General features: G+C 44.9%; 1 protein-coding gene across 4 annotated transcripts in view; it reads right to left on the reverse strand.

Moving 5' to 3' along the window:
- The window catches only part of TRAP1 (TNF receptor associated protein 1), a 45037-nt gene that overhangs the window by 16445 nt on the left and 13591 nt on the right, over positions 1-15001 (reverse strand). For all 4 annotated transcript variants that reach the window (XM_004270239.3, XM_049699536.1, XM_049699537.1 and 1 more), the window contains exons 2-5: positions 6835-6999; positions 5866-5948; positions 4546-4686; positions 4-75 (exon numbers count right to left, since the gene is read on the reverse strand). In XM_004270239.3, coding sequence (XP_004270287.1) covers positions 4-75; positions 4546-4686; positions 5866-5948; positions 6835-6999 — 461 coding nt within the window. The remainder of the gene's footprint in view (positions 1-3; positions 76-4545; positions 4687-5865; positions 5949-6834; positions 7000-15001) is intronic.

Genomic DNA, 15001 nt, shown 5'->3' on the forward strand with positions numbered 1-15001 from the left:
TACCTTCGACCCCGACCTGGCAATGGTTCCCAGGTTGGACACCAGCTCCTCCTGTGTCATCCCGATGCCAGTGTCCTGAGGAGAGAGACAAGCTAAGCACCCAAGCGAATGCACCAGGGAGCCAGGATGGACGTGTGGGGACACCCAGCAGGAGCACATCAGTTACACTTGCCAGGATGGATGTGTGGGGACACCCAGCAGGAGCACATCAGTTACACTTGCCAGGCGGGCCCAGCAAAGTAAGAACACTGTCACCAGAAAAGGCGAATTCCAGCCACGTCAGCCAGGCCTCACTGGAGAAAACCTCACTAGAGGATAGACACATAGATGAAAGGGACAAAACAGAGTCCAGGAAGAGCTGCACAGACAGTGTCACGTTATTTTTGACAAAGGTTCCAAGACAAATCACTGGGGAAAGGAAAAACAAATGGTGCAGAAACAATGGGACAGCCACAGGCGAAAAACAACTCTTAGCCTTCCCTTACATAAAAACAAAATGATCACAGATCTAAGTGTAAGAGCCAAGGCTGTAAAACTAGTAGAAGAAAAGATAGGAGAAAATCTTTATCACTTTGGAATAGGCAGACTTTTTCGATAGGTCACTAAAAGCATAAAGCATAAAAGGGAAAAGTGATAAACTGGATTTCATTAAAAACTTCTGCTTTTCAAAAGCCACTACTAAGAAAATAAAAAGGCAAGCCACAGACTAGGGGAAAATATTTGCAAAAGTATATCTGATACAGGACTCGTATCTAGAATATACAAAGAACTCTTACAACGCAATAAAAAGACAAACAACCTGATTAAAAATGAGCAAAAATCTGAAAGACATTTCACAAGGAAGATATACGAATGGCAAACACATGAAAAGACACTCAACACCACTAATCATTAGGGAAATGAAAATTAAAACCACAATGAAATACACTGCTCACTCACCAGAATGGCTAAAATTAAAAAGACTGACAGTGACAAGTGCTGACAAGGATGTGCAGCCACTGGCATCCCAAATGCTGCCAGGAGTTACACAGAATGGGACACCTGCTGTGGGAACATTTGGCAGTTTCTCATAAAGTTAAACACTTTGCTTACAACCCAGCAATCCTATTCCTAGGTATTTACCCAAGAGAAATGAAAATATATGCCCACTCGAAGACTTAAATGTTCACAGTGGCTTTATTCCTAACATCCCCAAGTGCTCACCAACTTGTGAATGGATACATAAAACTGTGATGCCTCTACACAGCAGAGCACTTCTCAGTGACAGAAAGGAACAAACTACTGATACATGCAACAGCGTAGAAAAATCTCAAAAGCACTGTGACAAGTGAAAGAAGTCAGACTCAAAAGACTACCTCCTGTGTAATTCTGTTTATATGAAATTTCAGAAAACAGAAAACCATAGTGCCAGAAAGCAGATCAGTGCCTGACAAGGGCTGGGAAAGGCAGGGAATACTGGGGTGATGACATCAGTGGTGTGGGTGGTCCCATGACTGTGTATGTTGGTCCAAACACACTGTACACTTGAACTTGGGGAACTTCATTATATGTAAAAATCATATCTCAATAAAGCTTCTCAAAACAACAGCAGCAGCAAGCAAGGCACACACATGCACAGAGCAGAGCAAAGGAGTGAACAAGAGAGCACCAGACACCAGCAGCAATTCTGAGAAGCGAAACCAGGCCTGCTGGGAAGAGGCAGAGTCCATGGAGGCAGGCCCTCCACTCCATAGGATACGCGCCCCACAACCACCACCACCCCGCCGCCCCATAATCCCAGCCAGCAGGTCCTAGAGCAGCTGTCTCGGGAACGTGGTGGCCCTCAGGCCCACTGCCTGATGAACCCCATTTCTGCCTTTCTAACTCTTTGACTTTAAACTGCTCAAAGGTTACAACAGCCGCCAAAACTATTGCTGCGTCTAAAGTAAGACTGTTAATCCAAATACCGGGCTGTGATTAAAATATAGTACCACAGAATATTCAATAACATGGGGAAATATGCATCACAAGAGTATAAGTATGGTTAAAAGTGTGGGGCTAAAAAAAACAAAACAAAACAAAAAAAAAAGTGTGGGGCTTCCCTGGTGGCACAGTGGTTGAGAATCCACCTACTAATGCAGGGGACACGGGTTCAAGCCCTGGTCTGGGAAGATCCCACATGCCGCAGAGCAACTAAGCCCATGTGCCACAGCTACTGAGCCTGCGCTCTAGAGCCCACAAGGCACAACTACTGAGCCCACATGCCACAACTACTGAGCCTGCGCACTGCAACTACTGAAGCCTGCATGCCTAGAGCCCGTGCTCCGCAATGAGAGAAGCCACCACAATGAGAAGCCCGCGCATCGCATCGAAGAGTAGCCCCTACTCGCCTCAACTAGAGAAAGCCTGTGTGCAGTGACGAAGATCCAACACAGCCAAAAATAAATAAATTAAAAAAAAAATATGAAGCGTTACAGCTGACTCTTGAATAACACAGATCGGAACTATGCGGGTCCACCTATTCACAGATTTTTTTCCAATAGCAAGTGCTACCTACAGTACCACACGACCCGCAGTTGGTTGAATCCGTGGATGTGGAACAGTGGGTACAGAGAAACTGCGTAGGGAGACCTGCAAATGTGGAGGAACTGGGTATACAGAGGACAGACTAGAAGTTATATGTGGATTTCTGACTATGGGGAGGGTCTGTCCCCGCCTCCCCAGTGTTATTCAGGGTCACCTGTATATTAAAAAATAATATATCATTTAAAAATCTGTTTAGGGAATTCCCTGGCAGTCCAGTGGTTAGGACTCCGTGCTCTCACTGCCAAGGGCGTGGGTTCAATCCCTGGTCAGGGAACTAAGATCCCACAAGCCTTGTGGCGTGGCCAAAAAATTTTTTAAAAATCTGTTTAGGGCTTCCCTGGTGGCGCAGTGGTTGAGAGTCCGCCTGCTGATGCAGGGGATATGGGTTCATGCCCCAGTCCGGGAAGATCCCACATGCCGCGGAGCGGCTAGGCCCGTGAGCCATGGCCGCTGAGCCTGCGCGTCTGGAGCCTGTGCTCCGCAACGGGAGAGGCCACAACAGGGAGAGGCTGCGTACCATAAAAAAAAAAAGAAAAAAAAAAAACCTGTTTAGATATGTAGACAAATGCATAGATCAAAACCCTAAATAGACACATACTAAAATGTCAACAGTATTTATCTTTGAATGATGGGGTGATTTTAAGTTTTCTCCTCTTCGAAAAGGGAACCCCTCTTACACTATGGTGGGAATGTAAACTGGTGCAGCCACTATGAAAAACAGTATGGAGGTCCCTCAGAAAACTAGAGTTGCCATGTGATCCATCAAACCCACTCCTGGGCACATACCCAGACAAAACTATAATTCGAAAAGATACATGTGCCCCTATGTTCACAGCAGCACTATTTACAATAGCCAAGACATGGAGACAACCTAAATGTCCGTTGACAGATGAATGGATAAAGATGTGGTGTGTGTGTGTGTGTATATATATATATATATATATATATATATATATCTAAAATACATACATTATGTGTATATATATTATATATATTATATATATTATATATATATAATATATATAATTATGTAATAATTATATATATTATATTACGAGTAATATATAGTAATATATTATATTACTCGGCCATAAAAAAATAATGAAATAAAGCCATCGGTAGCAACATGGATGGACCTAGAGATTATCATACTAAGTGAAGTTAAATCAGAAAGAGAAAGACAAATACTATATGATATCACTTACATGTGGAATGTAAAATACAACACAAATGAACCTATCTACAAAACAGAATCACGGACACAGGGAACAGACCTGTGGTTGCGGGGCAGATTGTGGGGAGGGATGGATAGGAGTTTGGGATTAGCAGATGAAAACTATTATACATAGGATGGATAAACAACAAGGTCCTGCTGTAGAGCACAGGAATGATATTTAATATCCTGTGATAAACCAGAATGGAAAAAAATATGAAAAAGAATATATATGTATAACAGTCACTTCATTGTACAGCAGAAATTAACACAACATTGTAAATCAACTATACTTCAATAAAATTTAAAAATAAATAAATAAAACGTCTCCTCTTCTGCTTATCTGTATTTTCTAAATTTTCTATGTTGAATGAGTGGGGTTTTTGGGTTTTTTTTTTTGCAGTATGCTGGCCTCTCACTGCCGTGGCCTCTCCCGTTGCGGAGCACAGGTTCCGGACGCGCAGGCTCAGTGGCCATGGCTCACGGGCCTAGCCGCTCTGCGGCATGTGGGATCTTCCCAGACCGGGGCACAAACCCGTGTCCCCTGCATCGGCAGGTGGACTCTCAACCACTGCGCCACCAGGGAAGCCCTGAATGAGTGTTTTTATAGTAAATTAACAGTAACGGTGGTCAGCAGGTTACTAGGAGCCTACAGCCATGACGAAAAGGCAGCCTGTCCCCCATCCCAGAGGGTGGAGAGGCACTGGCGGTCACCAGCATGGGAGGCAAGGTGGCGTGCCCCGCGTCGAGACACTTGGATGAAGTACCTGGATCGTGATGGTGCCTTTCTCGGCATCAGTCTGCAAGTGAATCTCCATTTCCGGCAGCGTCTGGCCTTCAGACAACAGCTTATGACGCAGCTTTTCCAAGGCGTCGCTGGCATTGGAGATCAGCTCCCGTATGAACACCTACGGAAATGGAAAGAAGATGCCAACGCTGCAGGACCTATTTGGTTAGCAGCATCTGCAGCAACTGGTACAGGCTGGGGGAGAAATGCCACAGAACTGTTTAACCAGAAAGACGTCCTGCTTTCCTCAAAGGCAGTTTCTCCAGGGCAGCTCACAGAATGATTGAAGTTAGATCACATTGCCGTGACCCAACTTTATGTCGACTCTGACTCTACTGCTCCTTCCTCAACATCAAACCTGGAGTTAGGTGTCAATCTGTTAAGTTAATTCCAAACAGGACCCTGTGAGACAACTTCTTTCTCAACTCTTGCCCAGGGATGTCAAAATATCCTCAAAACATATTTTTTCTACTCCACAAAGGACTCATTGACTTCATTTAATCTAATCACAAACCAGACCTACCATGTTCAGGAGAAAAAAGGGCCACAGACCCAACTACCAACCCGTGTTTGTAAAGCCCTTTACCAGCGACAGACCTTCCACTTACAGTCATGGGGAGAGGGAAGGTGGTGTGACCTGACCCCAAGAGAACAGAAGCTGGATGTCACGGGGACACTTGAATATAGAATTTAACAGGACAAGACCTGGAAATATTCCCTGGAAAGTCCTTTCATTTTGGAAAGTTGTGCTTTACCCTTCTCAAATTCTTTGCATTTTAGCAAAAATGAGCATGGAAACGATGGTTCACCATGGCCTGTCACCCTTGAGCTTCATCATTTTGAGCTTCATCTCCTCAAAAAGGTCCTTGGCAGCTCCTCCCTGCTCTACTCCACCCTGGGCCGGGGTCTTCCTCCTTCAGCCCCAACACCCCCACAGACCACAGGTGGCGATGCCAGGTGATGAGGGGCGTGAACCCAGGGCCTCAGCACACATCAACAACACCACAGAGATGGACCTCAGCAGGACCCCACGGCAACACCCGAGGGACTTCTAAATTATCAGCACAATTCATTAATTCCCAGGTTCAATCTGGCTCAAAGAATCACCTGCATATAGTTATCCATGAAACCCAACAGATTTTGGTAAAAATACTCTCACTGGTAGCCAAGATCAGGACCTGTCCAAATTTAATGCATTTTCACAGCTAATGTACTAGCTGGCACCTCCCCAGAATAGCATAGAAACAGTCTCGCCAAAAGAAACCTTGCGAGTGCCGGGAGTGATTAGCGGGTACTGCACCTCTTTTTCTGAGTACAAGGAACGGGCAACGATGTCCAGAAGCTTCTTTGTCTCAGCCTGGAACTCATGTTTGGAAACAGAACCTAGTAATGAATTGCAGACACAACCAATAAAGTTTAATGTCTTTTTTCGTGGAAGAAAATGCTATGTAAAACATTCAAAAAAATCTTTAAGGTAAGGAGTTTTAAACATGTTTCAAAACAGCGAACAAAAAAGAAAGAAAGAAACCAAGTGTCTGGGCCTCAGGCAGGAGGTCTTGGGAGTGGAACAAACCAGTGGTTCCCTCTCCCTGTAGAAAGGGGCGTAGGGGCACAAGCCCTCACCTGCCTCCCTCCCCGCAGCCCGCAGGCCTCAGGTCGGGCTACCTCCAGGGGCTGTCGAGGCTGGCACCTTACCCAGTCCTGAGGCGAGCTGGCTCTAACAACCAGACCCTGGATTCTATTCTGAATACAGTTGTTTCCGAATTGATCATTTAGAGAGCAAAGTAACAAGAAAACCTCACTTCTCCTCTTAACCCAAACATCAAATATTCTGTTGTTGTCTCATTTGAAAGCCAGAAATGGACCCACTGCAGGACTGGCTCTGGAGATTGCCTTCCACACTTGCCAGGAATGAAGGACAAGTCGGACTGCAGTCCTTCACCGGCGGGGCCAACACTGAGTTTGCATCCTGCTTCCATGATTATTAGCAGATGTGCCGTGAATCACTACTTTAAAGGGGCCCCGTGCGAACTCACGGGTGACCACCAGAGGGGGCAAGATACGCCAGGATGGAAGTCAGAAGTTCCTGAGGAGCCGGAAACGCAGGAGGCATTGTTTTGGGGAACCCTCCCTCCAACCAAGACCTTCCTTCGTCTGAAGCGAGTGGGTGGCTCTATCAATCATTGCTTCTGCCTCAAAATCTTCCCCTCATGAGCCAGCAACGAGCCAACAAAGACTTCCTGGACCCAAACGCAGCTACATACAGTACCCTGCACGGTCTCCGAGCTGCTGATGATGGAGTGCAGGGGCTCCTCCTTCCGGTCCTCAGCAGCCTGGGAGCTGAACAGCCGTCCAACGTGGGAGCTTGAAGCCAGGTTTTGCCTGGGACTCCAGGACTGGGCTGGGGGCCTCCAAGGACACAGAACTGGTTTTCCTGAAAAGACAAATTTGAGAAAGAATGAGAGTTAATAAGACTTCAGAAACAGAAAATCCTAATTTGTTCACGTCTGGCAGATGCTAACATGGAATTCTTTAAGGCAGGCTTTTGCTCGAAAGACCCAGTGTCACCCAGGAGAAATCAGAAGTGACAAATGCTGTGCAGCTAGCTGGTATTTTGGCAGGTAGTTCTGGTAACATATCCTCACACGTGGCAAATACCAAGAACACATGAGAACTTGGGGCAGAACCGCAGGAACGGGCAGGGGCCTTTTGACACCACTTCCCACTTATGTCCCCCAGTGAGATCGTGCACAAACCCACCAAACCCACACACGCCTCAGTGCTCACAGCCCCTCCAGGAGCCGGAAATAATGACAGGCTGGCCAGTCTTCTTACGGTGTAACTAACATGGAAAAAGGGAGAAAAAATACCCCTAAGAGGGAGCCAAATATTAAAATGTTGATGTTCTCAAACAGTCTCATCATCTTCTAAAGAATCTTTGCTGATTCTTTTCCTTTCCCTTTTTGTCCAAAACTGTCAAAGAGTTTTTAAAATTAGTGTATTTAAAAACTGCAAACCAGGGGATGATCTCCTCTACTTCGCAATCAGGAAGGGGATTCACAATGTCTCTTGAGTTGCTTTTCTGTAACTTCCTGCTCAGCACAGCGGACCAAGAAACCACTGCAAGGGAAGAAGGAAAACCCTTCCATTTGACACTGCTGTCCCCAGCCTGGTATGGTTGACAGACGCTACAGAAATACATGCAAAGGGTTGTCCCTGGTGGCGCAGTGGTTAAGACTTGGCGCTCCCAATGCAGGGGGCCCAGGGTTTGATCCCTGCTCAGGGAACTAGATCCCACATGCATGCTGCAACTAAGAGTTCACATGCTACAACTAAGAGTTGACATGCTACAACTAAGGAGGCCGCCTGCCACAACTAAAACCCGGCACAACCAAATAAATTTAAATAAATATTTTTAAAAAAAAAGAAACACGTGCAGATACCTCCACTCTAACCGGCAGGATGGAGCCAGTCCTCACCAGCAGCCCCTGAAGACACTCGCTGGGGACTGGCATTGTTCAGTAGGCACTTAAGGCCCGACCTTTTCAAGGATACAGGTCAGACATACAAGACACTCCATGTGAAAGTCTAGGCCATAACAAACTGCAGCTGCCTGTTATGTAACTACATACATGTGACAGTCAGAAAGGAATGATTTAGAATGTCCAGAAATAACTTGTAGGTTTAAAAATCAACATATTGACTTCCACATTCCTACAAGGCATAAAAATCTGCATTTTCTTTAAGCTTACTCTTGGATTTATAAATAACACGATGTTAGCCTTTACCTCTATGCAGAATACCTTTAAAACTACCCCATTTCAGAAAATATTCAATTTCCAATCTAAATATTGATATTTAATTCTCTGGCCTAACTGTATTGTTCACCTTATCCATACAGCTTAAAAAAAACCCAAAAACCCAAAACCCAAAAACAAAAAACCCACAACTGGAGTATTTCTTCTGGAATTAAATGGTATTTGGTTAGAGGGTTTAACAAACAGTCTGCACCAGGCCAGGTGGGGGTGCTGGGGTCCCTGTGATTCGCCCTGATGCAGGGCGAATGATGCCAGTGGACTATGGGCAACCACACGCTGCCTCCCCTCCCAGGGACAGCGCTCCTGGCCACATTTGGAGACATAAACAGGTTCCCCACAAAAGCTGGGAACCCTCTGCTTTAAAGTACAGTAGAACTTCAGGATGAAATCAGTGAGACTAGGATAAAGGAGAGATGTTTGAGGGATGCAAGACCCGGGTTGGGCCTCAGGATGGATTCTGGATTCTAGTTCTCCATTGAGCACTACTCAATGTGTTTGGGCCACCAGAAGTCGGAGTGATGGGGGAGGTCCCCCAGAAGAGGGGCAGAAAGCTCGGTAAGCACAGACTGGTGGTGTTCCTGACCATGCCTCCACATAAGCCCAAAGATGCTGAAAGCATTTTAGAAATTCTTACATCTAATACTCCTCTTACCACATTTCATCGGCAACCACTCCCTATCATGTGGCCTCAGGAAAGGACACAGTGGGGAGGAGGGGATCATACTGAGTCTTCTTCCAACAGTGATATGCACGAAGCACTTATCCTTGTCCCCCCAGACCTCCCCCAGTTCTCCCGGTCCAAGGCCTTTGAGCAGGTTTTCCTGCCTACAGCACTGTTCCCTGCAACCCATCCCTTAAATTTCAACATGTTATTCTTCTGACACCAATTCCATCTTGTTATTTCTGATTTCTGAGGACTTATTCCTGAACGCAACCTCATCATTCCAAATGCTTCAGGCTGGTCCTCCAGGCCCTCCACTAAGCAACACCCCAAACCTCCGGAACTCACCTCCTTCCTCCCCAGTCCAGCAGGCCTGCTGACACCCCATGCCCTGGAAGAAGGACTCCTGACCCGCTCCACTTGCATACATTTGTTGAACTGACCCCTATCCCCACTTCCTGTCCTGCCCTTCTGCTCATGGTCCTTTCCTCACCATCTGCCTTTCAGTCCCATCAGGAAAGAACAGGTTGCATTTCCTCATGGTTAGCTGTAAACCATCCCTACCCCAAAGGAAACCAGAAATCACACAAAATAGAACAATTCAGAGGCTAAGGGCTCCTCTCATTTTCAGACTCCTTGAACTAACTGTTCTAAACCTGCTCTCATATGGGGGGAAGGGGCTACTGGATTATGGCTGGCACACTTTTATTTCCAGTCTTCTGTGTATAAATATTTTAATCAACAACACATCTTAGGGACTTTGCTGGCAGTCCAGCAGTTAAGACTCCGCACTCCCAGGGGCTTCTCTGGTGGCGCAGTGGTTGAGAGTCTGCCTGCCGATGCAGGGGACACGGGTTCGTGCCCAGGTCCACATGCCGCGGAGCGGCTGGGCCCATGAGCCATGGTCGCTGAGCCTGTGCTCCGCAACAGGAGAGGCCGCAACAGGAGAGGCCACAGCAGTGAGAGGCCCGCGTACTGCAAAAAAAAAAAAAAGACTCCGCACTCCCAATGCAGGGGGCCTGGGTTCGATCCCTGGTCAGGGAACTATATCCGTCATACTACAACTAAAAAAGAAACTGCATGCCACAACTAAGACCCAGCATGGCCAAATAAATAAATAAATAAATAAATAAATTTTTTTTTAAAAAAAAAAAACACATCTTAGAGATCACTCTGTTTTAGTACATATAAAGCTGCTTATTCTTCTTAGTGAGCAAATAATATTCCACTGTAATGGATAAGTATTTAACTAGCGCTCAACTGATGGATGTTTAAACTGTTTCCAGTCTTGTGCTGTTAAACATAATGCTCCAAAGTGATAAAGAGTTATCTATTGATTGCATGCTTACCCTTCATGGAAGAAAGGAGATACAGGAAAATATCCATGTTTCCACTCTTTTGTGCAAAAGAAACAGGAAGGATAAATGAGAAACTAATGAGATTGTGTATTCGTTTGCTAAGGCTGCCGTAACAAAGTACCACAGACAAGGTGGTTTACAACACAAAAAGTTAATCTCTCACCGTTCTGGAGGCCAGAAGTGGAAAACCGAGGTGTTGGCAGGGCTGATTCCTTCTGAAGGCTCTGAGGGACAGTCTGTCCACGCCTCTCTCCTGGCTTTTGGTATTGCCAGCAGCCCTGGGCTTGGGGCTGCCTCACTCCACTCTCTGCCTCTGTCATCACATGGTCCTCTCTTCCCCATGTGTGTCTCCTCTGTGTCCAAATTTCGCTCTTCTTAAGGTCAGTTATACCGGATTTGGGGCTCACTCTAATCAAATATGACCTCATCTTATTATACCTGCAAAGACCCTACTTCCAAATAAGGTCACATTCACAGGTAAGCGCTTGAACGTATCTTTTGGGGGCACACAATTTAAGCCATAAGAAACTGGTTACAAGGGCTGTTAATTTCCTGGGACTGCTGTGGCAAAGCACCACAGGCTGGGCAGCTTAAACAACAGAAACTTATCATCTCACAGTTGTGAAGGCTAGAAGTGTAAAATCAAAGTGTTGGCAGGGCTGGTTCCTTCTGAGGCTGTGAAGGAGAATCTGTTCTATTATTCTCTCCCAGCTTTGGGAGCCCCAGGCATTCTTTGGCTTAGAGATGACCACCTTCTCCCTGTGTCTTCACATCGTCTCCCCTCTGCTCGTGTCTGCCTCTGCATCCAGATTTCCCCTTTTTATAAGGACACAGTCATATCGGATTAGGGCCCACCCTAACGACCTCATCTTAACCTGATCTTCTGCAAAGACCTTATTTCCAAATAAGATCGCATTCACAGGTCCTGAGGGTTAGAATTTCAGCATCTTTTGGGGGACACACGATTCGACCCATAACAGATGTGTGGGAACAGAATGGAGAAAGGAGGTTGGGAATAGCGTAGCAGAGCTGAGGGGAACGTGCATTTCTGAGTATCCCTTTTCCCTCTGATTCTTAGAACCATGGTAATGTTTCACATACCCAAAAAGTAAATACTTAAGAGCAACCAGGGTGTGTGGAGAACAAAAAACTAAATACAAACAGTAACAAATGTGCACAACTATACTATGAATAACATAACTGCCCTGAAAGAACCTAAGTGACTTTAGAAAACAGCATTTGGGGAAACAGAAAAAAACCAGTACTTTGCACAGGTGACCCTTGAACAACGGGGGTGTTGGGGCACAGAACCCTCCACCCCACCCCCCATGAAGTTGAAAATCCAAGTATAACTCTGTAGTTGGCCCTCCAACACAAGCATATCCACATCCGTGGATTCCAACCAACTGCAAATTGTGTAGTACTGCAGTACCTACTTAGTGAAAAAAATCTGCAAATAAGCGGACCCTCACAGTTCAGAGGTCAACTGTTCAAGGGTCAACTGTATATTGTAAAGCTGGGCTCAAAAAGGACAGCATATTATTACTGTAGCAGAAGCGGTAGCAATTCTCAAACTGCTCTGTGTATATACTAAGCTCAAGCAAGTGAGTACATTGTGACTCAAGTCAGGAGAAAGGAGTCAGGAAAGGGCAGGGGGAGGCCAGGGTGAACCTTGCTGTGCTGCAAATGGAGGCATCAGTGTCAGTGTAGAAATAAACACCAAGGTGCATACATGTGGGTGACAGTGCACACACATGCATACTTCCTGGCTGTGTCTGGGGACACCCAAGCAGCAGTGAGCACACCTGGCACCAGGGAGAGCACCCATCTCGGACCTGCCACCCCAAAGTCCCACATCCCAGGAAATGCCTCCATCCTGGGCAAATTGGGGTGTGTGGTCACCCTCCCTGGCACCCAGATCTTTGGTTTGTAAATACCATTCTCCAATAAAAGGAATCGAGACCACTGGAGAACACACCAGATGAGCCCAGAATACCTGTGGTGCTAGAAAGTGAAGGACTCACAGATGACGGGACGTGCTGAGAGGGCACAGGCTCTGAGCGGAAGGCGCTCCCGGTGGCAAAATCTAGGACAACCTGAGCAACAACATAATGACAGTGGGGGACTGTCAGCTGGTGAACAAAATAAATATAAGTCCACACCTACATAAATAATAAATAAATGGAGGAGAAAGGACCTCTTCCTTATAGTAGAATTACAATTAGTAAATGTATAAGGAATGATGGAAATAGACAATCACCATCAGACAAGCACAGTAACAGCTGTGACAGGTACAGATTGTTGATTTGATGTTCACCAGAAACAGAACATCTTCAGAATCTCAAAGAATCCCCCCTCTTGGTTTCAAAGAGAGAAACAGTACTTTACGGTGAAATAAGTGGCAGATAACCTTTAACTAAGTGACTGCAGTGACCATCATCAGGAATGAGATGTGTCCATATCCTGCAACTCCTGGTGGGGTGAGAGGGCACAGCCTGTTTTCTGTTGTGTTCTCACCAAAACCACATCTCGATCTAATCATAAGAAAACACCAGACGAACCCAAATATATATACACAAAAGTGTCAAGGTGCTGAAAGACGAACACAAACTGAAGAGACACAAGTACAGGATGGAGGATCCTGGTCCAGCAAAGGACATGGATGGGAAACCCAGCTAAAGTCAGGTAAGACCGGCATATTACTGAGTAGTACTGTGTCACTGTTATTTCAGTTTTCAATAATTATACCATGGCCACGAAAGATAGTAATATTAGGGGAAATTAAGGAAAGGGGAAGGGAAGACTGAGTACTATTTTTATAACATCTCTGTAAAGTAAAAAATATTTCAAAATAAAAAATAAGACTCTAAGGAATATTCCTATACATGTGTCATTTCATTTATGCACAAGTATACATTTGAGTACACATCGAGAAGTGGAATCATCAGGTCCAAGGTTATGTCCAATTTAAACTGTGGTCAATGCTGCCAACTCACCCTCCAGAAACTTATCAGTTTACATTCCCACCAGTAATATTATGAGAGTGTGTATCACCCCACACTCTTGCTAAGATGGTAATGTTATAAAGCTTTTGGATCTTAGCTTATCAGTTAGGTAAAAATTTTACTGTAGTTTTCATTTATATTTCTCTTATTATAAGCAAGATGGAGCATCTATCCACATTTTAAAATATTTTCTATTTCCTTTTATGTTAATGGACTGTTGATATCCTCTGATCATTTTCTACAGAATTTTTTCTTATTGATTTGTAAGAACTCTTTATATATTAAGGAAATTAGTCCTCTGTTTGTAAAGGACTTCCTTGCTCCAAGGTTAAACACAATTTTCCCATGTCTTATTTTTCCTATTCCTTTTGCTTTTTTCGCCACTTAATACTCACAATACTTTTGAAAGGATTTAATATGTTGTTTATGATGGGAATAATATAAGTCCTCAGAGTTAGGAAAAGGGAAAAAAATAAGCAATCCATATTTTCAACCACAATTTTAAGAATTTCCATTATATTCCAAGATTATATTAATCAACAGCTATCAAGAACAGATTTGATTTCAGGTTAACTGAACTTTCTACAGTAATTTTAAGAATAAACCAGGGCTTCCCTGGTGGCACAGTGGTTGAGAGTCTGCCTGCCGATGCAGGGGACACGGGTTCGTGCCCCGGTCCAGGAAGATCCCACATGCTGCGGAGCGGCTGGGCCCGTGAGCCATGGCCGCTGAGCCTGCGCGTCCGGAGCCTGTGCTCCACGACGGGAGAGGCTACAACAGTGAGAGGCCCGTGTACCGGAAAAAAAAAAAAAAAAAAGAATAAGCCAATAGTGCAGTAAGTCTGCCTAAACCAGATACAAACACACTATCTGCACAGTATCGGTCCTCATGTTCCCCCTACACCCTAAAGGAAAAACCACAAACCTCAGTGTCAAGCTACAATGTCTTAGTATTAATCTGTTTGGTGGTTTGGGGTCACAAAATGGGAAGCACCGATAGTTTGAATCTGACAACACACACACCTGCCAGTGCTCATGCTGCTTCCTCTACCTCCAACTTCTTTCCATTTGAACTGCTTCAGGATCCAGCATAAGGCCCGCTCTCCCACCAGGCCTTCCCACCCCCACCACAGTACACAATAATCTCTCCCTACTATGAATTCAGAGCACTTGTTTTCCATGCTACTAAATTAAAACTGCTATTACAAGCCAGCTTGTGGCATTTCTTCTATTAACTTTTTCTTAATATATAACATCTCACCAAAGTAGGGCAGGAACAAGCTTATATTTCTTAGCATCAAATTCTCTGAAAGCAAGAACAAACATATTTCTCTGTATGCCAAAGCATCTGATGCAGAAGCAGCCTTTTTTTTTTTTACAATCATGAAACTTTTTATCAGCATAAACATCACTATACTCAATCAGAACCCCATTCAATCAGCCAACAGATGGCAGTAGTGATCCACAAGGCCATTTTAACTAGTAAGCATAAATTAAAAATGCAACTGCCAACAGGGGCCTGCTAAGGCAGGCACATGAGTCAAAACACAATGGGTATGTTGTTTTTTTTTTTTTTTTTTTTTTTTTGCGGTATG

Source organism: Orcinus orca, chromosome 16, assembly GCF_937001465.1.
Source record: "Orcinus orca chromosome 16, mOrcOrc1.1, whole genome shotgun sequence".
NCBI classification, from domain to species: domain Eukaryota; kingdom Metazoa; phylum Chordata; class Mammalia; order Artiodactyla; family Delphinidae; genus Orcinus; species Orcinus orca.